Source organism: Acipenser ruthenus, chromosome 9 (assembly GCF_902713425.1).
Source record: "Acipenser ruthenus chromosome 9, fAciRut3.2 maternal haplotype, whole genome shotgun sequence".
NCBI lineage: Eukaryota > Metazoa > Chordata > Actinopteri > Acipenseriformes > Acipenseridae > Acipenser > Acipenser ruthenus.
The window spans coordinates 55,769,826-55,795,885 of NC_081197.1; the positions used below are offsets into that span (position 1 = coordinate 55,769,826).

Here is a 26,060-nt window from a genome sequence, read left to right on the forward strand (position 1 = left end):
TGAGTTATAATATCTCATTTTTCTCCAACGGTTCGTAATCACGGTTTAAAGGACTGCAAAGAACCAGGCAGCAGCAACAGGAAAACATACAAAAATACATGGAGGCTTATAATCGTTTTTTTTTCCCATTTACGGCTCAGTTGCACTGAGAAATTTGGAGTGCAGGGATTTCTATAGAAAGTATTTTGAAAAGGGAAAAGAGGGATCACACCCAACAGTCATGCTGGTTTTACATAAGAAGCAGAATGTTGACTGGGAGAGGGTGGCTGAACAAGATTGGGTTAGCTTTCTGTTGTGAAGCTATTCATTTGATTAAAAAAAACAACAACTGGAAAGTAGAATGGGCATTTCAAATAATGTATCCACTTATTACCATCAGAAGCACCATTATTTATTTATAACTAGCTGCCAATTAAAGGCCTTGCTGTATTTACCCAGACATGGTCAATTACTGTGAAAAACATGGTTTGGCTTTATCAGTTTATATTATTTATGCATACTGTTTATGTTTAGTTGTTGTATAAATCCTTATGTATCCAGAAACAAAATGTTAATGTTATGATGCATATAAGACTGTGTATTCATTTCCACCAATAAAATGTAAGTCTGTTGGTTTAACTTTACATGGATTATTGGAGTAGAAAGTTAAAATATTAAAATTCTTTAAAACCTGCTGTTGCTGGAAATGTTGAGGACTTTAATAGAAGTGCCTTTTTAGTAGTTATAATAACAATCGGTACAATTTAACTCAGAGCTGGTATTTGTCACATTTGTACTTAGCAAGTATGAAATTAAAATAATTGTACAGAAGTAAAATAAAACTGGAGGCTTAAACAAGAGAGGAGAGCGTTTTGCCCAACCACAGATTATGGTAACCGTGCTTTCGATTATTTAATCAGCGTTGAATATATGTGGGTTGCGCCTGGGAGTAAAATTCTTGTACAGATAATTCAGAATGTTTAGACTACATTTTCTCCAATTTTGCCTTCATTTCGTCTTCATTCCCTATCCAAGCTCAAACTCCCAGAAGCTTCACGCTTTGGCTCCCCTTCCCAATACTAAGCACCGCTTTTCCTATTACTGGCATGTTTTCAGTGCCCACTGCCTTCTCTCATACAACATCTTGAAGTGGAATGCTAGGAAATATTTGATATATATTTTCTTCACTAAAAGCTTTAAAGAAAAAACAATTAAAAAAAAAATCAAATTCACTTTTTATCATAATGTGTGTGTTTCACAAAGGAAAATGTGAGATCTTTTAAAAATGTAGTTTATAAGGTGAGATTTACTGGAATTATTTTGTTAGATCAACGGATTTTAAAACTTTAATTGTGCACCTGCAAAGCACAGCATTGTATGCAATATACAATTACAAGTTTTTATTTATTTATTTATTTATTTATTAGCAGATGCCCTTACCCAGGGTGACTTACAATTGTTACAATTATATCACATTATTTATTTTTTTACATACAATTACCCATTTATACAGCTGGCTTTTTACTGGAGCAATCTAGGTAAATTACCTTGCTCAAGGGTATAGCAGCAGTGTCCCCCACCTGCAATTGAACCCATGACCCTCCGGTCAAGAGTCCAGAGCCCTAACCACTACTCTACACTGAATGACAGCCAGTAGAAACAGCTCCACGATTATCCCACTGTTATTGACATATTTTTCAAAATGGAACTGCAATTTTCAAAGCTTCCCTCAAAAGCGGAGGCTTGGCTGTAGCATCATGTAAAAGGCAGCAGTAGCACTCAACAGAGTGTGTGATCCTGTTTCAATACAGCCAAACATATACAACACATTTTGTTATTTAAAAATATATATTTATAATAATTTAATTGCAAGTAAATTCTGTACAACTTTGCTTTTAATAAATTAATGTTTATCAATGACAACAAAAACAACATTGATATATTTTTTACTCTTTTACGCTTTGTAACAATTAACTTTAGTATTTATGGTATACAGCGTTACCATAATAGAATAGTATGTAATACAAACATATAGATGTGATCAATAAATAAATCAAGATGTAAGTTCCTGCAATACATCATTGCAATTATCAGTGTGTGATGTGTCAAGATAACACGTAATTATATTAAAAGTGAAAGGTAAGAACAAAAAAAAAAAACTTGCTTTTAGAAAGACGTTTACACTGTTTGAATCTAAATAATAAGATCCCATTTGTCATGGAACTGTTAAGATTTGCTTGGCCTTGAAATCTAGAATTTAATACAAACACTACAGTAAAGTTCAAACTGCAATTAAGTGTCTCCTTTTATTCTGTGTATGCATTTTTATAATTCAATTAATTTTCTATTTTAAATTGCATGTTCTACAGTATATTGAACCTTGAGATTCTAACATAATTCGAGATGTTTTGTACAAAGGGAAAGCATTTCAAATGCAGCTCTGCACTTACATTGGCATAACAATCAGAAATTACAATATTTCTCAAGAATCTACAATCATCCAATACAACGAAATATGTTGCTTTTATGTTTTTTTTGTTTTGTTTTTTGCTCATACCCTAATATGGCACTGTCTGTAAGAACCATATTTATAGGAATTATTTAAAGTATTTTGTCAGTCAAGGATAACAAAAGTTGTATTATTATTATTATTATTATTATTATTATTATTATTATTATTTAGCAGACGCCTTTATCCAAGGTGACTTACAGAGACTAGGGTGTGTGAGCTATGCATCAGCTGCAGAGTCACTTACATCTACGTCTCACCCGAAAGACGGAGCACAAGGAGGTTAAGTGATTTGCTCAGGGTCACACAATGGGTCAGTGGCTGAGGTGGGATTTGAACCGGGGACCTCCTGTTTGAAAATCCACTCCTGATTGCAGTTTATCTCACTGTTAGTTTGAAAGTACTTTTCGGATTTCCTTGCAGCATAAACACTTATTATTTCATATAGGATTCGGTGTGTGAGATGACAGGTCTGATCTATGATGAGGCCATATCTTTTATTGCTTACACAACAGCTGTTGTGGGGAAGACGATTCTTATTAGCAACCACAAGCAAGATTTCAATAGCTTACCCAAGTGTCCCTCATTCATTCATCCATTTTCCTATCATCTTTAAGAGATATATTGCTTCTTGTGGCCTACAACACCAATAAATCATCTTTTGATTATATGCATTTATATGGAACCAAAACTGAGCAGGGATTTAAAGCAAACCTCTGTCTTTCTCTCCAATCAGATGAGTGGTGTGAAGAGACTGCGGCCACGGCTCAATGCCATTCTCTTTAAACTGCAGTTTGAGGAGCAGGTGAACAACATCAGACCTGACATCATGGCGGTTAATGCTGCCTGCGAAGAAATGAGGAAGAGTAAAAGCTTCAGCAAGTTGCTGGAGCTGGTTTTGCTGATGGGAAACTACATGAACTCCGGCTCCCGGAATGCTCAGTCTTATGGCTTTGACCTCAGCTCCCTATGCAAAGTGAGTCAATGTCTTCTAGCTGCACATGACTGGTGCATTTTTGAAAACTTTCTGATGTCTTTGTACGATTCTTTCTGAAATACTTATCCTTGGTTTTTACACTACAATGAAATTGAGACCTTGACAGTTTGGGTTAGAAAACCAGTTTTAATGCAATTCTTTTGAAATCTGGAAGAATGTCATATGAATCAGAAATATCTACTGTATAACCCCTCCTTCCCTAGAATATATTAAAGAGAAGGGATTGAAGCCTATACTTAACTTGCCACTCAGTGTTTCTCTTGAATTGCATTGATGACCTGAATATTTTTTGAAGGTGTATAGCATGTGATCCAAAGAGTGCATTATTCTTATCCTTCAGTGTTTCTATTACTTCTCTGAATGTAATTTGTGAGTGTCACCTTGTTGACTGAAAGTTTTGAAGCTGTGCCTACATTGTTTTTGTTAGGACTGGCAGTTAGCTTGTCCTATCACACTGAAAGAAGAATAACGAGGTGATACAGCACACTGTTATCTCTCTACAATACAAAATACCACCTGCCAGCAATATCATTGAAAGCATTGTGATACTCTGACAGATACAACATAAATATGCCTAATTAACCTTCTGCATACCTTTTACAAAGATGTCATGCAGTGAAAATGTAATGTATCTCCTTTAATAGACACAGAATAAACAACATTACAAATACAGACTTCCATTCAAACATGCCCTCCCTTTTTAATGAAATTGTCAATCTGTCGTGTGTTGAACTGAGTTTGAATACAGAATACAGTGGGATCAAGACTATATGTACATTATATTAATTAGCAGTGAACTTGTCGATACAACATTGCTTCCTTCCTTTGAATCTTTTGTGCAGTTTTCACACCTTTACACTGTTACCCATGGCTCCATTCACTGTATAATATATCTGTGTGTGTGTGTGTGTCATAGCATAGGAGTAACCTCCTTATTTCTTAGCAGTCCTCTGTGCAGAAGTGGTGGATATGGCAATCATTTTTAAAGAGTAACTGAGCTAGGATGACACAACATATATGTACACCATATTAGGCAATAATGAGTGATTGATTACATGTGAAGACTACCACTCCAGTGATGTTCTTGCTGCTGAAGGTAATGTGATAGAGTGATAGGTGTAAAATTGTGCAGCACAATTTGATCCTTACGTTTTTTCTATTGTTGTAGTCCCTAGAGGCCTTCTGGTGTTTCAGCTTGTTAAGTAGCTGCAAAATGCCATATAGCAGATTATTCTAACCGACTGGAGAAACCGTCTTACTAATATTAAAATTGCAGGGTTTTGTATGTGTATTTCTCCATGTTTCTCAGATGTTATAGGTTTGATTGGGAAGGGCAGGGATGCTTATACAATGAGTGAGTGTTAACAAACACTCTTAAGAGGAACCTTTCTTTCTGTTGTGTAGTCTTTGGAATATCTGCATATACCAAATCGATCTGTAAAATACAAGCAGAGAGCCAGGATAGAGATACTGAATGGAAGTAAATGGGATGACTACATGCTAAGAATGAGTCACAAACCATTTCAAAAAGGATAATGCCATTGCCCATGAAGCACATTTTCAAGATGCGCGATCTCAGAGCTTTTGTGTAAATGGTCAATTAGTTTACAGACATACATTACTCTTAAGAATCGTCAGATTTTGGTACTAAATCAAATGATTTACCTTATTAAAGGAATTTGGACGTTGGGGTCCTGAAAAATTGGTTGTACCCAAGAGGACCTGTGCATTTGATAGTCCATTGTTGTTGGACCTTGACCACCTCACAGCTGTGTCATTGGTTGCTGCACCACTCTGTGTGCATGTGTCTACACAGTTTGCAGACATTATGCAGCCCCATTGATTGGGTCCCATCTGCACTGCAGAGCAGACTACAGTGGACCGGGCTTCAGCCTCAAACATCTGCCTGCATTTGATCCCTTCTTTTAAATATAGAAAATGAGTGGAGCATAGGGATCATTGGGAGAGGATGGACAGGAGGCTAACTGTATATTTAAATACATCCATTTGTAGTGTGCTGATATATTGTTATTCATTAGGCAAGGCTGTAAAGCCCAAGACATTTGTATATAATACATGGCACTCACTGATACGTGACCTTCCAGAGTTTTGTCATTGTTTTGTACCTTAAAATGTCTGCTTATTCCCTTATTATATACTACAAAAAATGTTTTGTTTTAAACACAATAAGTTGGTCTTGTAATCTTTTTAGTAAATTACCAGTAATTTTTTGTGGATTATACAGTACTAGAAAATAATAATTATATTCACAACATGTTAGCTATTGCCATGGGTAACTTGTATTTCAAAATCCAATAATGGTTTCGATGGGGTTAAAGCTAGCTGGATTTATTTAAACCACCCAGTTACATTAGTCTCCACGTATAGGAACACCTCCTGAGAACACTTTGGCTTAGGGAACAACCTTGTGGTGAAACGGAAATTTCCCATTGTAAATGCTCCGCCTAAAGGAACAGAAACTTTGCTTCAAAGAAGACCTTTTTGGCACGATAACGATTCGTTAGTAACCGATTCAAAACTGCTACAGTACTGTTTTGTAACCTAATAACTCATCATCATCAAATTCAAATGGTTTATTCAGTCTTTTCAAAACTGACTTGTTAACATGTGTATGGGTGCTGTGTTAATAACCATTATGTTAAAATTAATTTTAACTTCACTAACAGTTAGCTATACAGGAAGGCCAGAGGTCACTGCAAGACACCAGAAAGGGAAGTCTGCAGAGACTATAGAGTGAGGAAGGAGCAATGATTACAGTATTTCTTCCACATACTATTTTTAGTGTTAGTTCTTGGTGAAATTAGAAAGCAAAGAAATAGAATATCCTGACTGCTGTGAAAACAATGGCTCAGCTCAGGAATGACCATTTTATATTACACTTATGCATTAGCACGTACCATGCATTTTAATATGAAATACTATAAAAAGAAGATCAACTAAAGTAAGCTGTGAGGAGTGCTTTATAGAGACGCTTTATCTGTGGCTTGGTTGATGGTAATTGCACATGCATCGCCTGCGTTAGCTGTGTGCCAAGCCATTCATTTATTAGTGGAGATCTCAACCATCAGTTTAAATGCCAGCTATTTGACCTTTTAAATATTTACCATTAGCTTCCTCATTTTGAACTTTGAAGTTTTAAATGCTGCTTGTTGACGTTTTTTAGTGTTTGTTTATCCATGCATGGGGGGAGTGTTGCTACATGTTTTAGGAACATTTTAGCACAGATAGAAAATACGTTTTTAAATACTCCTTTTTCCTTGCAAATGTACTTGTGAAAGACAGAGTGATAGCAGCCAACCTAAAGATTAGGCTCCAATTGTGTGTTTACAGCTATGATTGGGGTGGTATATTACTAGCATAATTGTTTTAATATTTAATACAGATGTAGCTTACAGGCCTACAGTGTGTCTAGTCATACACATACAGCTTCAAACTTTTTTTTTTTTTTTTTTTTTAATTGTTCCAGGAATGTAATGCATCCACACACACTCATATGCTCATATGCAACATCAGTATAAAGCCTAAATGGCAGGTTGCTTCTTTAATTGCTTTGTTTGCTAGATTCTGATTTCTTCAAATGCAATGAAAGATCAGATAAAGATTTTCAGCTATATTCTGTACCACACTGGGATTACCATAAAACCGATTTCAGAGAAATCCTTTACCTTTTATGTGTAAATAACTGTTGATTTTTAATTGCCCTGCAACATTCACATCTGAGTTTATAAAACCACTAATGGGTACTTATCATAGGGTAGGTGTTTTTGCAAGTTTAGTTACAATACTAAGAAAACATTCACACCAATAGCTACAGAAACATTTTTTTTTTTTTTTTTCAAAGTTGTTTTTGAAAATGTTATCCAATTAAACAGGCATCTTATTGAATCATCTGATAACCATATTAATTCAAGGTATTTACTGATGCAAATCTTTTCTTAAGACTTGTATGGGCAGAGGTTAAACCCATCCTGAAATGCGATTACCCATTGCCATTGTGATAAGACAAGTAAACAAAAAGAATGTTTTCATAAGCAATCTATCTGATCAAAACATTTAGAGCGTTTGTAATTAACCTTTCTGATTCTGTGTTTATTTGTTATTTAGCTCAAGGACACAAAATCATCAGACCAGAAAAAAACTTTGCTGCATTTCCTGGCTGAAGTATCTGAGGAAAGGTTTCCTGATGTGCTGAAGTTTGTGGATGACTGGCAACACGTTGACAAAGCCAGCAGAGGTTGGTGAAATTGTTTAAGAATTTAAGAATTTTATTTCCAATGATTTTCCAGACATTGTCTATGCACCTGCGTGTAAATAAGCAAACGTGCTAAGTGTGCTGAGCGAAGCTTATCCAATAAATGAATATATGAATGGAAAATAACTTTAAAAAAGGGAAGTCTTCTTTTTCTTCCATTTTGAAGCAACCTTAACTGCTTAATGTGTTTTTGTTGTTCAAAAATATTTGTGTTTGTTGACCAAAAAAACAGAATAACCTTTCCTTCTTTTCTTTGTCTGTTTGTGTTTTTTTTTTTTTCATGATTTGTTACTATTTCCCCAGGTATTTCACATAGTGCACAATAAATTTCCTCATCCTGACATTTCTAAGGTGCGAAAAGACACCCTTTGGGGAATATGACTCTGTGTAGAAAGAAATGTCAAGAAAATTAAGACAAATGGTGGTTTACATTAGTCCCTTCATCAAAAACCTGTGAATCTATATAGAATGGAATGGAATAAAACGGAACAGAAGTTCTGTGATGTTACTGGTTCGTGTCCAGCCTTTGCTTTTCCAATTAATTCAATGGGCTGAAAAATGCCAAGCCATTACAAATCCCGGAGGTCGAGAGACCTCTAGTGTGAAACATTGTGGCACATATATTGCACAGGAACACTACACAATATATTATGTTACAGTCTTTGTGTTTTTGATTTCACACATGAGTCACTGATTCCAATTATATATTGGATTATCACATAATTTAAAGGCCTCCCTTTTAACAAAACTAACATTAATCAAGGAAAACTCTTATTTTCTGTTTTCCTCATAATTCCTTCATGCTACAATGGTAATGGAAGTCATTGAAGATACATTGTGTTTTATCACCTCATTGTACAGCAGATAGTCTTGTGCATCTATCTCAGTGGCCTACTAGATCCTTATAATCATTTCTCAATTAAGAATCCCTTCTGTGGAGTAAGACTTAGCACAACTAATTTACAGTGACTGACACGAGAGTACAAAATTGATGTATGTTCAATGTGGTCATATCGCTGCAGGCAGCACCCTGGGCTCAAAGACAATTGGGTACACAGACTGTCACAACTCTTCATTTTCCAGCTCATGTGAAGCTTCATGACAAACCATTCTGAACAGAGGCATAGCCCTGTGTAAATGTGTTGCCCTGCTTGATGAAAATTTGACAAACTGGTTATTTTCCTCAAGAAAATCTGTGTTAATGAACATTAGGCGCCTTTGATTGTGTCTCAAACTTAATCTGTAACTTTCTTCCTTTAAATACATGAATGTCCACTGACTGCATTTACAGCATCAAACATAGAATTAGAACTTGATATCATAGACCAACAAGCACCAACCAGCATTTACTTTAAAAGTACCAGTCACATGGTCTAGTTAAACTGCAGAGTGAGGTCCAAAAAGGGGTTGAACTAATAAAAGTGCCCTGAAGTATAAACAGAATACGTAATGGTGGTCAATCAGAGTGAAGGCCTGTGTAACTCATGGCTCTGCGACTTGTTACATACCAACCCTAAATTCCCTTCTGTGACTTCTGTGAGAAGTTTAATGTCACTGAGTTCTATTATGTTAGAGTAGTCCTTGGAAAAGATGGGCAACCTTTTTAAAACATTTGTGACGCACAGAAAAGCTAGAGCAAATAGCATGACATTGGTGCTGTAGTACATTAGATCTACATGGTATGTAGAGATGAACTAGTGATGCTATTTTGTATAGCCTTGTAATGCAATGTGACAGGAAAAAAAAATAAAACATTTGGTGTTTTAACTGCTTTTTTTCTGAAGTACAGTATGTGTGTATATAAGTGAATATTTTTACTCTGAAGTAACAAATCTTGTTAATGAGCTATCCTCATGACAGACTCACAAGATCTACTTCGTTAAAGATTCAGCTTTGCTGAGAGATAATGACTTGGAGGTTTGTTTTTAAGGAACTTGTTTCTAGTCATTATTGTCTTTCTCTGATGTGATTCCATTTTTCCATTATATGTAATAGTACAAAGACTTTGTGGGTAAAGTTTTCACAAGACTGTGTCTTTCTGTTTGAAGTTCTTTGTTTGAACCCAGTAGGTGTGCTCTAGCTATTACAAGACATGTTGTTTGAGATTTCATTCAAGTTATCATTGGTCCAGAATGCACTGCATTTTCACAGTGCAGACCATGTTAATAATACCAGGTTCAAAAAATAATAAATAATCCTTTCATGTAGGAACATATTATTTGTGTAGTAAAACGTTGTGTCTTGTGTCAGGACTCTTATTCTACCCCCACCCCCATATGTTTTTTGGATGCAGGTATAACTCATAGTTCTACCAAACCCCAAACCCCAGGCGGCCTGTAAACATCTGCTCTATTTTCTTCTAGATTAAAGTTGCGATAGAGAGTAGCAAATGTATAGATTTAACAAGGGTGGTTTGAGGTAGTATGAAAAAGCTTGCATTGACACATTTAATAATATCTACATTTTTAAAGAACAATCATAATGTGAACATTCAAAGTGTTTTTTTTTTTTAGTGTTCTTCCTTTGACATGAAAAGCATCTCGTCATTGTTGTAGTGTGATTAAGAAATTCAGACACTCGTCATAGTTTCAGTGATTCTGTTTTTGACTTCTTAAAAGGGCTGACTGCAAATAAGCCATGTCGCTGTTGTTTTGAGTGCATTGACCCCGCCTTTCTATATCTTCTATTACATGAATTTCACCTGCAATATATCTTACGATGGGATCCATACAAAGCATCCAGAACAAAATGCTTCACAAACAATGTAGATACAGTTGAATAAATCAGTGCAAAATGAATGCAACATTTCTGATGAACAAGACACACTACTAGGTCAACTCTTAGAAACAACTTACGACTACTAACAAGACCTTACATGAAGTGCCTGATTTAGACATATGCTGATAAAGCTGACCGCCTGCTACACAGCATTGCCAGGTGGACACCACAGCACCATGCTGTTTGCAGTACACTGGCTACTGCAGATACAAGTATGGAATACTGACCACAGACTATGTCTGGAGGGAACTACATTATTTTCAGGAAAACTTACTGCTATGCACATTGGGGAAGGACAGCTTGTCAGTCTGAGAAATTGCCTGCAGGACTATTGTATCTGTGTCCACTCCACAATGGTGCAAATTAAACAAACTTGGATGAACACAGCATGACTAACTGGCAGCACCCCAGATAGCTGTGCAGCTGAATCCCTCCAGGAGAACACAACCCCGTCTATCAGAGGACTTCTAGCATCTAGCCAACATGGCGGTGACATTAAAGCATCAAAGAACAGACCCATTTCTAACCACAAATCTGTATCTAGAATGGTTACAGAACGCCCTGTAGTTTTTACATGAAACACACTACCTTATCTTTGCATCTGCAGCCCATGTATCACAGCTATACGCTTTTCCACATAATGACAAATGCTTTCATTAGTGAGTCATAGATCAGTTTAGGAATAAAACCAGATACCTTTGTATGGAGGCGACCAGCATATGAAAAATGTTATGTTATGAACATCATAGTGTATCCGGCTCATATTTCCTCTTTCAGCAACCCTACTGGCTTTCGCATTCGTAATAGCCATACATTTCAGTGTTGCTGCAGGAGGGAGCCTGATCTAGATAAACAATAACACTTACTGCTGTCAAAATGTGGTCCACAGTGGTTTGATGTATCAGTAATATTAAAGACATTTGTGACCCTTGCTCCTAGCTTCCTTACAATTGGTGATCTCTTAGTGGACACCCTTAATTCCCTTACAATGCTAAAATTAATCGCTCAACATAAGTCATAGAATGGTTGGGCATTCTTGTTTTTCAGAAAATAGGTCATTGATTTAATTGAGTTTCTTTGCTTCATTTCTCTTGACTGTGAAAGTAAACATGAATAAATTTGATAAGGAATGTTCAAATGTTTGTTACTTGGCACCCAACTAATCAAAAACAGGCATAATCAATAAATACCAAGATAATTCTGATGTTAACAGTACTTTACCTTTAACATTTAGTATGATTAAAAAAAAAAAAAAAAAATTCTCTTACCCCATTTAAGATCAGTAGTGAGCTTGTTACCATTTGGTAATACTGACATTATAGTATGTGTCATCCTAGGTCTTTGTAAAATATGGTGCGTCATAACAAAATACTGTAAAAGGCAAATTAATTTCACATAATCATGTCAAGATGTACTCAGGATCACAATTACTTTAATTAGGAGATGTATTTGTAAAAGCAAGTCTAACAGGATTGTTATATAAAGATTTTCTATGACACAGAACAATATGTAATTATTTTCTACATGGTTTTATGCTGTGTTGTTATTTTGCACATACTGTAACCACCTCAACAGACTTAGGAAAGGGGGAGGGGAGATAATTTCCTTCAGGGAAAAAAAATGATCTAATTTGAATAACTATTTAAATAAGAGGTGAAATGTGTTTTGTAATTTGCTTCTTACTTCCTTGAGGGAAGGGCATGGAAATTGAAATTGACATCTACTGTAGAAAAGAAAAAGAAACGCAGCTTCCGTGCCAAGGGGTCTGTTGCCTGGGGCTTGCCATGCTTTGTGGTTGTCATAAGGGAGAGAAAATCATACACACATTACCTCTGCTGCTACCCTGTTTATCATTCAGGATGTTTACCTTTTATACAGTAGCTTGTATTGATTTTGTTTTCTACTTTTTAAATAGTTGGTTTAGAAAGATACTTTGAAAACTCAAGTAATCCCTTTTCTCCAGACTGGAGGGATAATTTTAATATTCTGTAACTGACTTAAGGTGTTAAAAACCAATATGATTTTACCTTGTTTCGTGATCTGAAGCTTATTTCAAGCATGCTTTGAAAAATCTGCCATCCATCATGCCTTACTTGATAACCTCACTTATCACTATTCTTATTTATTTCATTTTTCAGTCAAAGGGATATTGGTATATTTATCTTCTGCTTCACAAAGCAAGGTCCTCAAAGTCAAATTTCGAAGCTCTCTGCTGTGTCCTGTCAGTTATTCCCACACGTGAACAGATATCATCAACCCCAACCTGGACTCCGGCACAAATTTCATTTCTGAGAGTAGATTACCCGTGTGCGCACATTGCGATCTTCTGAACATCCACATTCGAAAAAGGATACAGTATAATCAGCTTAGTTATGCACCACTGTGGTTATCTTTAGAATTGTACAGAATGTTCCATTAGAGGGTGCTAGAGTTTGTTGAAGTTGTTTGTTGCCTTGATCATATAAAACAGGGGTTCACAAATACTGCCCTGTCTAGGCTTTATAGATATTGTTAAGCAATTAAGTGATTAAGAACTGAAAGAATTTGTTCAATGAAGTAATTCAAGGTGTAGGTGGAATGAAGACCAGGAGGGCTCTGGACCTTGAGGACCGGAACTGTCCACCCCTCATATAAAAGTTCCAGCTCAGAATTTATGATTGAGTCAATAAAAGTACATCTGTTGTAGTTGTAAACAGTTGCCTGTCCTAAAATATTATGCAAATCTACAGCAGATTTGAACGCACATTTTTCTGTTTTTTTCTTTTGCATCTTTTGTTGTTCTCTTCCCCAGATAGATCAGCTTCACAAAAAGGAAGTTTTGTGTTGGTTATATTTTTTTTATTTATGTATTTTTTTTACTGATAAGAAAGAGAGGTTACAATGATCCGATCTAGATGTCTTGACATGTACATCAAAAAGGGACTTAAACAATGTGCAAAATGTGTTCATACTATGCTGGTAGCAGACTTACACAGTCTTTGCTTAAAATGCCTCGGGCCAATTCAGTCTTCAGAAAATTACCATTCCTTCAGGATTAAGAGGGACAAAGCGCTCAAACTTGAAAATGTTCTCTTCCTATTACCAGCCAAGCACCCGACAGTCTTTTTCAGACTCCTGTCGCTCAATCAGAATCGTGCACATCCTCAGTGATCCAAATCCCATGGCACCTACATCTTTTGCATGAATTCAGAAAGCCACATTATATGCATACAGAACACAGAGAAAACAGGTAATTTATAGACACAATGCATCCTTTTCCCCCTGTCATTTGTACCTCTCTGTTTCTTTGTCTTTTCCATTCCTAATAATCTTTGGATTTCCTAGATTTTAGAAATGTAAATATATGATAGGCTAATTATTTGCTCTATAGCAGTATAGCCAGAATTCCTTTTCTCACCAGGCAGCATGAGGCAAAACCAGGAGAGTTTCACCTTGAAAACTGGGATTTTACAGAAAGAGTCTGCATATGTACTGTACTCGGCATTGTATTGTAAGTAGTCCAGGTCCTATTAAGGACAGATCAGTAAATTCAGTGACTCAATTTGCAGTCTCTCTGTTATGTAGTTTACAGTAAGTTGTACAAGTCAAAGTACTTTAGCCATGCAATCATTAATATCTAACCTTACTATAATTGTACATTGTTACATCCATTGGCTACAAATGCCAAATTATAATTAGGTATGTGGGATTTGTATCTTTTGAATGAAAAGTAATAAAAATAAAATAACTTGTGTTAACTTGTTAAAAAATATAAAACTAAATAAGCTTTTGTGCCTTTCAATCTGAAATTCCCTTCCTTGGATCCTGTTTTATACTGGCTTCCACTCTAGCTCCATATTACATAGACTGTGTAACACACATCTGCAACTTTCTCAATAAATGCATCTGCAGACTCAATACATTTCAATAACATGGAACCCAGTACATTGTTGTAATGTGTACTGACTTCTTGAGGTATATCTGCATCTCATTTTCAAATCATTTCCTCAAGATTTTAAATGAGAACACTTGAGACCTTGAATTGAATTCCTTGCAGTCGATGTTTGATTCTAGTTTTGTAAAATGAACTACAATGTTAATACTCTCTTATAAAGTGAATTTTATAGTAAATAACTCTCCTTGCCTGCCTTCAAAGCAGTTAAATCTTCAAAGTCCCTCGTAACGAAGGACAAAGAGAAACTTTTAGTTCTATAAAAGCCCTGCAGCCGACTGGGTTTATATCGGGCAACAGGGAGGATAAAAACAGCCTTTAAAGCACCCTGCCTTCACATTTCTGATTCTTGAGCTGTCCTGCATTCTCATCTGTATTATCCTCTCAAATATATCTACTGTTCATGGCAATAAACTTCTTGATGTGCTGTGGTGTTCGACTCTCAAGAAGAACATATAATAAGATATGACTTAGCCATAAAGGGCATGTGCTGTATGTATGTATGTATGTATGTGTATGGGTGTGTTTATATAGATATAGATATATAAAGAAACTGTATACAGATCTGAAATGAGTTTAGCCATTTTGTCATTAGCTTGTTTTTTTTTATCTTTCTTACTCTTGTTTCATCTCAAGAATTGACAGATTTCCACAGTATATGACCAATTGTAATAATTGTTTTCTTTAAAATAGATTACGATACTTGTCTTACTCCCATTGGAAAACTAGACAAGAGATTTGCGAAGAGCTCAAGTTTAGAGCATCTTGTTAGTTTGATGGTGATGCATGAAGGTCAGGAGCCATGGAACTTGCCTGTGGAGGAAATGTTCTTTTCTGTTTTTTTCTTAAAGCATCTGTTTCTCTCTAGATAGACTGACGTGTATTTTCCAAAGTTGAAAAATATGGGAATGAAGAAAAAATACTTGTCTATATCAAGCATGAAAAAAATACTAAACTACCAATTTATTCCCACAAAGAACTGCTTCCCTCGGGTTGTTATTACACTGGCATTAGTAATCAAGTACTGTAGGCCATGTGTGTTCGCTGAAAACTGTTGGCAATAACATATTTTTTGCAACTTGGGAGTCGTACAATACAAGAATACATTTTGTATCATGTAAAAATTCGGATTTATTTGTCTTCTAAAAATGTTCCTCAATTAAATTAATGAAGACACATGTAAAAAATAAATAATGCTAATAAGCTTCAACTGAACCTACACAACGTGTTGTGTTAAAACAACATGCTGTCGATTACTCAAACATACTCGCAGATGCTTTGTACTCGCTGTGTTGTCGTCCCATATTGGACACGTGTCCCTACGTTGGATGAAGGGTAATCAAAGTGAGAAGCAGCTGCTGCGATCATGCTATAAGCAGGCTATGATGAAGCTATGATGAAGGAACATACACAGTACTACAATCACAGCAGTCTTTGATGTCTCAATTTCTTTCTTAGACAGAAAGGCAGTTTTCAGTGAGTCTATAGTGAGTTCTAGTCTCTGAAGTATTCACTCTTTTATGAAAAGTAATATAGTGTGGTGTTTTGTCTTGTTTTTCTGTTTTAAAAGAAATTGGTGTAAATAAGAAATTACAGGAACAATACAAAGGCATTCACTGTTATAATGTATGATACATAAATCGCTAGTTCCCAAAAGAGGAAAGGACCCTGGAGTGCAGCATGACTTTGGAACAAATATGTTTTTTTGGTTTCAAGGTTTGGTTTATAGATGGAGTATAAAATTGATATAACAAAAGATTCTGTGTTGTACCCTATTTCTTCCACATACTGTTTCTCTTCTCTCATTTTCATTTGGTATTAAACTGTAGTAGTTAAACAGTGCAGGGTGAGTTCATGTTTGTGCTTGACTAGATATTTGACCACTTGTCATCAAATGTAGTGTTTTAAAGTAAAGGTCAAACCTGCGACAGCTACGGCGTGAAGTGTCTGCAGAGACATTAGGGCTTTTGTTGTTTTATCCAGTGGGGCTATGCCATGCCTCGCACTAGGCACACACCACCACTTGCAGCTAAACATCTCACTTGACTCAAACATCAAACTTGTAAATCCATAGCGGTGAGCTGAAGGGTAAGCTGCAGTGTAACTAAATAACCCAGTGGACGACACGCTCGCTGAATGCAAGTGGGACTTCCCTGGTGGCCACCCCGTGCTGTTTGTTACTTCCCTGGTGGCCACCCCGCGCTGTTTGTTACTTCCCTGGTGGCCACCCCGCGCTGTTTGTTACTTCCTTGGTGGCCACCCCGCTCTGTTTGTTACTTCCCTGGTGGCCACCCCGCTCTGTTTGTTACTTCCCTGGTGGCCACCCCGCTCTGTTTGTTACTTCCCTGGTGGCCACCCCGCTCTGTTTGTTACTTCCCTGGTGGCCACCCCGCTCTGTTTGTTACTTCCCTGGTGGCCACCCCGCTCTGTTTGTTACTTCCCTAGTGGCCACCCCGTGCTGTTTGTTACTTCCCTAGTGGCCACCCCGTGCTGTTTGTTACTTCCCTGGTGGCCACCCCGCGCTGTTTGTTACTTCCCTGGTGGCCACCCCGCTCTGTTTGTTACTTCCTTGGTGGCCACCCCGCTCTGTTTGTTACTTCCCTGGTGGCCACCCCGCTCTGTTTGTTACTTCCTTGGTGGCCACCCCGCTCTGTTTGTTACTTCCCTGGTGGCCACCCCGTGCTGTTTGTTACTTCCCTAGTGGCCACCCCGTGCTGTTTGTTACTTCCCTGGTGGCCACCCCGCGCTGTTTGTTACTTCCCTAGTGGCCACCCCGCGCTGTTTGTTACTTCCTTGGTGGCCACCCCGTGCTGTTTGTTACTTCCCTGGTGGCCACCCCGCGCTGTTTGTTACTTCCCTGGTGGCCACCCCGTGCTGCTTGTTACTTCCCTGGTGGCCACCCCGCGCTGTTGCAGTTACTTCCCTGGTGGCCACCCCGCACTGTTGCAGTTAGCAGAGTAAATGCAGAGATGTAGTAGCTAGACAAGTGCAATTGAGAAATGCACTGTCAAATGTATGGGGGGAAAAAGTGCTAGCATCACGGATGATAGTTTTAAAAACACTGTACTGCTAGTCTGCTTACTGTCATGCATTTGTAAACTTACATTGAAAAATGCCCTTAACTTGACAGTCCCCAGAGCCTCAGATATTTGTTATCTCATCTCGGGGAAAAGAACCAAATTGCAGTACTACATCTGTTGCTATAAAGTCTTTCTGCACCAGCAGCTTGGTGAACCATTTTTGTGACTATAATGGGAACTTAGACTTGACTTAAGACATACAGTACTGTAAAAAATTAAAGCGTGTCTTTCCTTTTAAAATCGGATTGCTGCATGAAAGCAATCTGTTGTATGACACATTTGATACCTTTAATTAAAAATACATACTTAATATAATAGCCACCCCATGGTTTTGAAATGTAAAGTCTTTGCATTGTTAGAACCATTTGCATCGTGTCCTGTTTGTGTTTGAGCCAGCAGAGCGTTCTTTGATGTCAATGGCATCTCCAGTAATTACTTTACATGCACAGCTGTTTCAGACAAAAAATGTTAGTGCAAAGGCGATTCATAACAACAGTGGCTTATTGGTAAGCAAGATGATAGAGCGAGCAGTATCATTGTGCTTGGCTAGTTTAGCATTTTTCTGTTCTGTTATGTTCATGCACAGCAAGATTGAAAGAAACTGCTTTTTGATCAAAAATGTTCCAAGGAGCAACAGCTGGGTGTGAGATTTGACAGTACCACAGAATTATCTTTGCTTGACAGCACAATTCTATCTATCCTAATAAGTCCATGTTGAAAGGGAAAAAATAAAGCAGAATTTACTGTGAAATACTTAGACTAAGAATGGAAAAAATCAATTTGAAAATGTAATTTTAAAGCAAGAAACCACAACAATAACTTATTTTTATACAGTACTTCAGAGTTGATTTTATTTATTTATTTATGCTTGTGCTTTTGTACAGTTACAGCATTCTGAAACAAGAATGCCGTAAGGTTTAATGCCTTCATCTTTTATTTTAGTCTCAGCAGAAAACCTGGAGAAGAACCTTAAGCAGATGGAAGGACAGCTTCTACAGCTTGAAAAGGATTTGGAGACCTTTCCCCCTACAGAGGACATGCATGACAAGTTTGTGACAAAGCTGTCCATATCCTTTCTGACAGTTACAGCAGTCACCAAGCATCAGTCAGTTAAGCCATAGGTTTATTTAACATTAAGAATGCATTTGCATATCCCCTTATATTAATATTGAGGCAGCTTCAGCTCTGGCACTCAGACATACAGAGCTTAAGTGTCAGCTTCTGAAAGCATTTCTGAACACCTGCACATTATTTATAACAGACTTACTCAAGACATGGCTGTAAATTAAACACTGACCCTGCAGTCTCCAACTCTTTTTGCAGTAAGGTGTCGCCTTTACAAATGGGATTTAGAAGGGGATTTGCAGATTACATTTCAGTGAAATATTCAAGCTTTTGTTAAAATTTACTGAAGTGGGTTTCAGGCCGTTGTACCTAGACTGTAATCACAACCATTTGTGGAAACACATGCAAGACAGAGTATATCATGAACTAGCTGCCTGGAGCCTGATGATCTCTTATCTCCAGTGTGGATTAACATTTCTCCAAATGTCACAGTGACATAAAAGTTCATGAGATTCTTTACTGATTAGATTGACAAATTGACAAGCACCCTCCCCACACAGGCATCTGTCCTGTTGTTGTTGTTGTTGTTGTTGTTGTTGTTGTTGTTTTCTCCCTGACAAACTAGGTTTAAAATGGTAAACTATTGGTATTTTCTTTTTGACAGCTGATCTGTCTAGATTAGTGTTACAAACAAATTGCAGGTACCGGTATTCTAAATCCTTACCAATATTTTCAGTATCCCCATGAGAGGAGCATACTGCCACTGCTGGTACAGCTGATATCGCATAAACGATTTTATATGCCAACTTCAGATGTTCAATTTAATAGAAACTCATCAGGGAAAATCTAACGGCACCCTTTACTTTGAGTGACATGTGGGCTGACACCTTGTGGTCATGTGAGTATCGTAACTCAAACGATCAATTTTGTGACATTATTTGTGACTTCATATTTGAAGAGTTATATAAACACTGTATGCTAAATGTGTTGGTGACCATGACATTGACCTGCCATATGTGGTCATGTAACTAGTATATCTTCAAAAACAAGCCAATATATTTTACATTTTCAGTCCATTAATCAATATACAGTATGTCTTGCAATATGAGTCTAACTTTCAATCTCCAGTATAAAATGTCTAGTCCCAGCTCTGTAGCACTGAGACTTAAACATCAGATTGCACATTGGTGTAGCTTGGATAGGCCTGCAGTGGATGCCTTGTGAATTACGGGATGTCATTATATGACTGGCCTTTGGCCGTTTTTTGAGTCGGTTTTAATTCAGTAGTACAAAGGGGAGGGTGAAGCATATTGTTAATTTACCAGAATTTTGATCTAAAAAAGGAAACATCACAAATGATCCAGGTATCTATTTCTTGTCCCAGCAGACGGGTACTCATTTAGAAACAGTGGTTTTGCATATGGTTCTGTTAGCGCCTGGCTAGCACACTAATTAGGGGACGCCACTTGAGGTACAATAAATTACTTAAGCAAGGGGAGCCTGATGAAAAGCTTAAGGCTTCAGCAAAGTGCTGGGATGTGTGATCCCGTCTGCACTTCAGCCTGCCACAGACGGAGCTGACTGATGCTGATGTGTTTAACCCATGAAACTGTTAGAGCGGCCAGCAGGAAATCAGAAACAGGAAGGACAGAGCTCTGCTGGAAACAGTTTGTCATCCCCAGTGCAATTACAGATCCAAGCCTACTGAGCTACCACATCCTGTCCCTGAATATCACAGGCAACAGGCTTCTAATGAACTCATTAGCATTCACAATCCTTGTGTAATTCTTATGTGCAAACAATTGCTATCTTCCTTGTAGACAAAGTTCATAATCTTGTACAGAATCAACCCACCCCAAATATGTAATTATGTAACTGTATCCTTTTTTTTTATCCATATCCACAGATGTAAGGCAATTAGCCTAAAAGCACCTTGAAGTTTTCAGCTTTATTTTATTTTAATTAGGGTTAGAAGGAAAGTCACATATATACAACTGAAAATAATTAGGTGAAATCTAAAAATTAAAAGTGCACTTTGAGCTAATTTGGTTTCAAAAGCTCTGTCTTTTATTTCATTGCACAGATCCTCAATATCAGCGAGACAATTAGGTGTTTTTTTTTTACACTGAACAAGTTTATCGTAACTGGCTCAATGTAGTCTAATCATACTATAAAATGATGGAAATAAAGTACGAAATTCTGAACTTTTAATAATTATAAATTCTACAGAGAACTGTTATGATAGCAGCTACTATTTGAGGTTCTGCTACAGCAATAAATAAATGATGGATACTGCCTGAACGTTTATGAAATATTAATTTCAAGACCATGTGTGTGTTTTCCTGTTTAAGGAAGTAATGGTTCTTAAATAATACTTTATTTCACTGACAGTTTTTATTGTGACATTTTAACTGACATACTAAAAGCTCTAAAACGGGTTGCTTAGTAACCAGTCTAGGGGTCCTTCAGAAACAGCTGCGCAAATGTCGCCTTGCTAACATTTTTCAATGCCTGTCGGGTCTTTGACTCAAATCAAGTGAAGAATCTCAGCATAGCTGAGAAATAATGTTTGAGGCCATTCTATTGTTTGAAGACAACTGTGTAGCACAGCGCGAATATTGTGTTTACTATGAAATTGTCAGTGAAATGAAATGCGATGTTTACCATTTCTGGAAAAACATGGAAACGAGATTCCCAACGCTTGCTATAATTGTTTTCTCCATACAAAAATGTACTTTGGATTGACCGGCGCTCTAGAAAGGCATCAAATGTACAACGTGTTGTATCAGAATAATATGTAAACAAACAAACCAAAATGTAAAATAACTGCAAACTGTACCACAGCAGAACTTCAAACGTTATTTTTTTAAAGGTATGTAAAAAGTTTTTGTTTGCTGTCCTGTAGCAACCCCACCAAATGTTATGTAAAATGAACTTTTTTTTTTATAGCAAAATAACATTTATTTACAGGATTAAAACTTGAACCTGATGTTGTGAAAACCATAATAAATATTTAGATTAATTTTCCCTTTGTCCTACGTCTATAGACAGACTAATTTTGTGTAGGTACTGTATATTGTATTTAAAAAACAAACAAACAAACAAACAAACAAAAAGTTGGATTTTCATCCCTGTGACTTCACACACCATTGCCCCCTTCCTCCATGACTTGAACAAATTTCCGTGACAAAATCCCAGCCTTAATTATCCTTTATTAAAATAGGAATTACAAATCAAACAAAAAAATGTCACTCTGCTCCATCTAAAAGATCAAGGTTGGCTTGTCAGAAATAGAGAGGAATTTACCACAGAATGGTTATTCATTAAAAGAAGCAGAGTGTCTCAATCTCACGTCTATTGTGAATACTGACTGACGGACTTCTCAGTGAAACATGGTGGGCGTCATGACTGTGTCACTCACGTAGGTACAATGAAACACCAGCAATAAGCAAAACCTGACACCCCCATTACTGTATGTTTGTGCAAATGGGTTTTGAGGTTTAAATAATTAATTAATTATTATACAGAACATTTTGTGTTTTGATAGTTGCAGAGTAGTAAAAAATGTAAATAAAAAAACATTGTTAAATCTTTCTTGAGTTGTTGTTATTTTGATAGTTATTTTTATAAAGTTTTGAGGTTGACTATTTCAGTCCAGGTTTGATAGCACTTACAAAATCCTAAAACACTCTTCATTACTAATATTTAAATCCAGAATAAATAGAATTCCAAATAAAAAATAAAATAAAAAAACAAAGATAAAGTTTTGAAGTATTTTTATATTTTATTTTATTTTAATTTCTAAATGCCCTGTGTTTACAATTACCAAAATGAGGTAATTGGCTTGCCAGAGCCTAAGAACCTTTTAATTTCTAGGGGCTTTTTTGTTTTGTGTTTTATATACCTGTTTTGAACATTTGCAAACATTCAACTTTATGTACACTGAAAAAAAACCTTAATTCATTGTTATAAAATGTGCTTTTAAAACTCACTCTCATTTCAATGTACCCCCCCACCCTCATCATCCAGAGTTTATTAGGTAGGGAATGGCTGGGACTACAAGTAGCAAGGTTCTCTAGCTTTGTATTACCGAATATTCGTGCTGGGATGTACATTGTAGAGGATACTGAATGATCGTTTATGCTATACGGTTTTTATTCACCGCAGGAGGATGAACCAGTAAATCACAAGCACCGACAGCGCCCGTCCACTCTGTCCTCTTCGCTGAATCATTAGCCACGCAGGTAGCTGGGCACAGTCTCTTTTGGATACTGTGGCTTACAGCAGACTCAGACTTGTTTGTCTGATATAGTCTGTTGGTTTTATGACCGAAGAAGTTCTCCCGACGGGCCTCAGTTTTTTTGCCTTTGGTAGCTGACTCGTATGAAGCTCTCTTCCTCCTTCTTGGGTCTGTCATTGGTCAGATTCCCCGCGTTACGGCTTTGCTTGGGGCAGTTCTATTGGGGCAGTTCAAGAGCAGATAACAGTGTTGATAGTTACATCAGAGTTAGATATGAGTGCAAGTGAAATACAAGATACTACAGATTAGGTTAAGTACAGGATTAACCCTTTCCGGTCCGATGTCGAACCCTGTCCGACATCATCAAAAAGACGTAAAACACAGACCAAGTGAGACCGATAGGAGGCGAGAGAAACCGAAAAAAAAGGGGCGGATCTGAGCAATACACATAGCTCCGGCACCACAGAGATAACACGGCCATAAACAAACAAGATAGCTACTTCCTCATCCAGCGCTCAAAGAATATCACTGACATTTGCAGAGCTTTTTGAGATGTTATAGTAATAAAATAATGACTTGGATCGCATTATTGAGGAGTTTGGTGATAAAATGAGTGATCAGGAGATGATTTATCAGTATGCACGACTATGAAGAGGTATGTGGAAAATATGCGGTGTCTTTTAAACCTGTTTTACTGTGAAAAAAAATACTTTAAACAGTGCGTCTAAAATAAACTGCGTGTGAAAATAAATTGGACCTGACTCGCCTGAGACACGCTGAATAAATGGACCACAAAGGGTTAAATACAGTAAAATAGGGAGCAGATAAGTGCAAGTTAAAGTGCATTTAAGGCAGAGTGCTATATTGCCCAGAAGGGAAGAGTTGAGTTTTACAGGTGTTGTCTGAAGAGGTGTGTCTTGAGGAGGCGTCGGAATGTGGTCAGGGACTGGGCAGTCCTGACATCCATAGGAAGGCCTTTCCACCACTGCGGGGCGAGGGTGGTGAAGGAGCGGGCTCTGGAGGCAGGGGAGCATAGAGGAGGTACAGCCAGTCTTCTAGTGCAGGTGGAGCGGAGAGGTCGGGTGGGGGTGTAGGTAGAGATGAGGGTCTGGAGGTAGCTGGATGCAGGCTGGTCAAGGCATCAGTAAACAAGTACAAGAGTCTTGAACTAGACGCGAGCGGTGATCGGGAGCAGTGGAGTTCTGGATGAGCTGGAGCGGACGGGTGGTGGACGCAGGGAGGCCGGCCAGGAGGGCATTGCAGTAGTCTAGGCGGGAGAGTACCAGGCCTGGACGAGGAGTTGCGTGGAGAAGTTGGTGAGGAAGTGTCGGATTATTCGTATGTTGCGCAGGAAGAATCGGCAGGTGCGTGCAAGAGTGGAGATGTGGTTAGAGTTGGAGAGGCAGGACTCCAAGGTTACTCCGAGGTTCTTGGCTGAGGAGGAGGAAAGACCGTGGTTGATTCCAGAGGAATGGCGATAGAGAGATCAGAGGGGGAAGATGAGGAAGGGAAGAAAAGGTGGTCAGTTTAGAGAGTTTGAGGTGATGTGAGTGCATCCAGGAGGAGATAGCAGACAGACAGGTAGAGATACGAGAGGGGATAGTGGGGTCAGGGAGGGGGGCATCTGAGCATCATCAGCATAGAAATGGTATGAGAAACCATAGGATGCGATGATTCCCACACACCAAACAGAGCTGTCTTTTCACTTAACATTTTAGAAAATGTTGCACAAATTCTGGCATGGTGGTAAATCCGTGCACAGCAAAATACATTATGGTAACTGTTTTCCATTTCCAATACTACATTTCTGGTAGACACAGACATGGATTTTAGTCTGTCGAATACATGTCAAGAAATGTTTGTTAGACTATTCGGATAGTTGTCCCAGCACTACCAAATACAAGTAAATTAAAACTATACTCCTAAAACGTTGCACTGTATTTCCGTCAACGATATGAGCCAGCTTTTGAGTAAGCAAAAATGTTCCCAGTGTCAGCAGAAAAAAAGGACTTCAAGAAAAGACCCATGTAATAGGGTCATTCCGTGTCAACTCAACCAGAGTTGCCCACCTCCACATTTAGATTTTGCTTATACTTTGAGTAGTGGAAGATACAGGTCAGTTATGAAACCAGGCCAAATAGTTAAGCTCAATGGTGAAGATTTGCTGATACACCCCCTTTTGTAGGGGGTGTAGTCATTCTTGAAACATGTCTTGTTTTTTGAGTGATTTTGAGGATCTAAAAATGATATTTAGAATGTTAGTAGGCCTATGAATTCTTCTGTACTGATAGCCAGGTAGGTCTTCTGTAGAATTCATGCACAATACCACCACTTTAGTATTTCTGTGTTGCTAGAGGCCTTAAAATTGAAAAACTGTACAATTGTCAAATTCTTCAGTGATTAAGTGCATGTTCCTGCTAAAGTAGAAGAGGTATCACTTTCTAATTGCTTAGGTGTGCTCATAATTTAACTGCTCTGCTACTGTCTACCTACTTTTCTGTCTGATTTAATGACCGCACAAAAAGGCTTCAGGATGAAAGAATTGAAAATGGCCCCTACAAAACAGGGTGTATCTCAGCAAGTCATCATTGAGCTTGAATATTTGATATGGTTTCATACCTGACCTGTATCTTCTACTACACAAAATATAAGCAAAATCTGTTTTTTGGTAGATTTGACACAGAATGACCCAATATGGAAAAAGATCTAACAAGGGGAAGCACCAAGTGCTGCTGTCCCAGTGGAGCTGCACAAGGCTAATGGTACAGTCTCACTAGAGCTGCATATTCGTTTTATTTTCATTCATGGCTGAGTAATCTAGCTTGTATTATTAAAAATACGTTTTTCTAGAGAAGGGCATATAGTGGAGATGCCCTGTACAGTACAGAACGTGCACACTTCGGTAGTTCTTAACATCACCAAAGTTTGGGTTCACTGGATGTGCATGCACTGCATAAGTGTGTAGCCTGCATTGGCACTGTGAAATGATGCATCTCCGGATTCATGAACTGTGTTACTAACTGTAATCTCAACAGGATGGAATACATATTTATTCAAGCTTTATTATGTGACTACTAGCACATATTTGTAATCAGAAATTGCACAGCTTCCAAAAAAAAGAGGACAACTGTCATTGTATTTCAAATCAAGGTACTTCAATTACAATAATTCCAGTAACTCCCCAGTCTCTGATTCCGTAATCGTCAAT

At 37.6% G+C, this 26,060-nt stretch overlaps 1 protein-coding gene across 3 annotated transcripts in view; it reads left to right on the plus strand.

Moving 5' to 3' along the window:
- LOC117405378 (protein diaphanous homolog 3-like) overlaps positions 1–26,060 on the plus strand; it is a 300,571-nt gene that overhangs the window by 203,465 nt on the left and 71,046 nt on the right. For all 3 annotated transcript variants that reach the window (XM_059030274.1, XM_059030275.1, XM_059030276.1), the window contains 3 exons: positions 3,225–3,464; positions 7,611–7,740; positions 18,490–18,613. In XM_059030274.1, the coding sequence (XP_058886257.1) occupies positions 3,225–3,464; positions 7,611–7,740; positions 18,490–18,613 (494 nt within the window). The remainder of the gene's footprint in view (positions 1–3,224; positions 3,465–7,610; positions 7,741–18,489; positions 18,614–26,060) is intronic.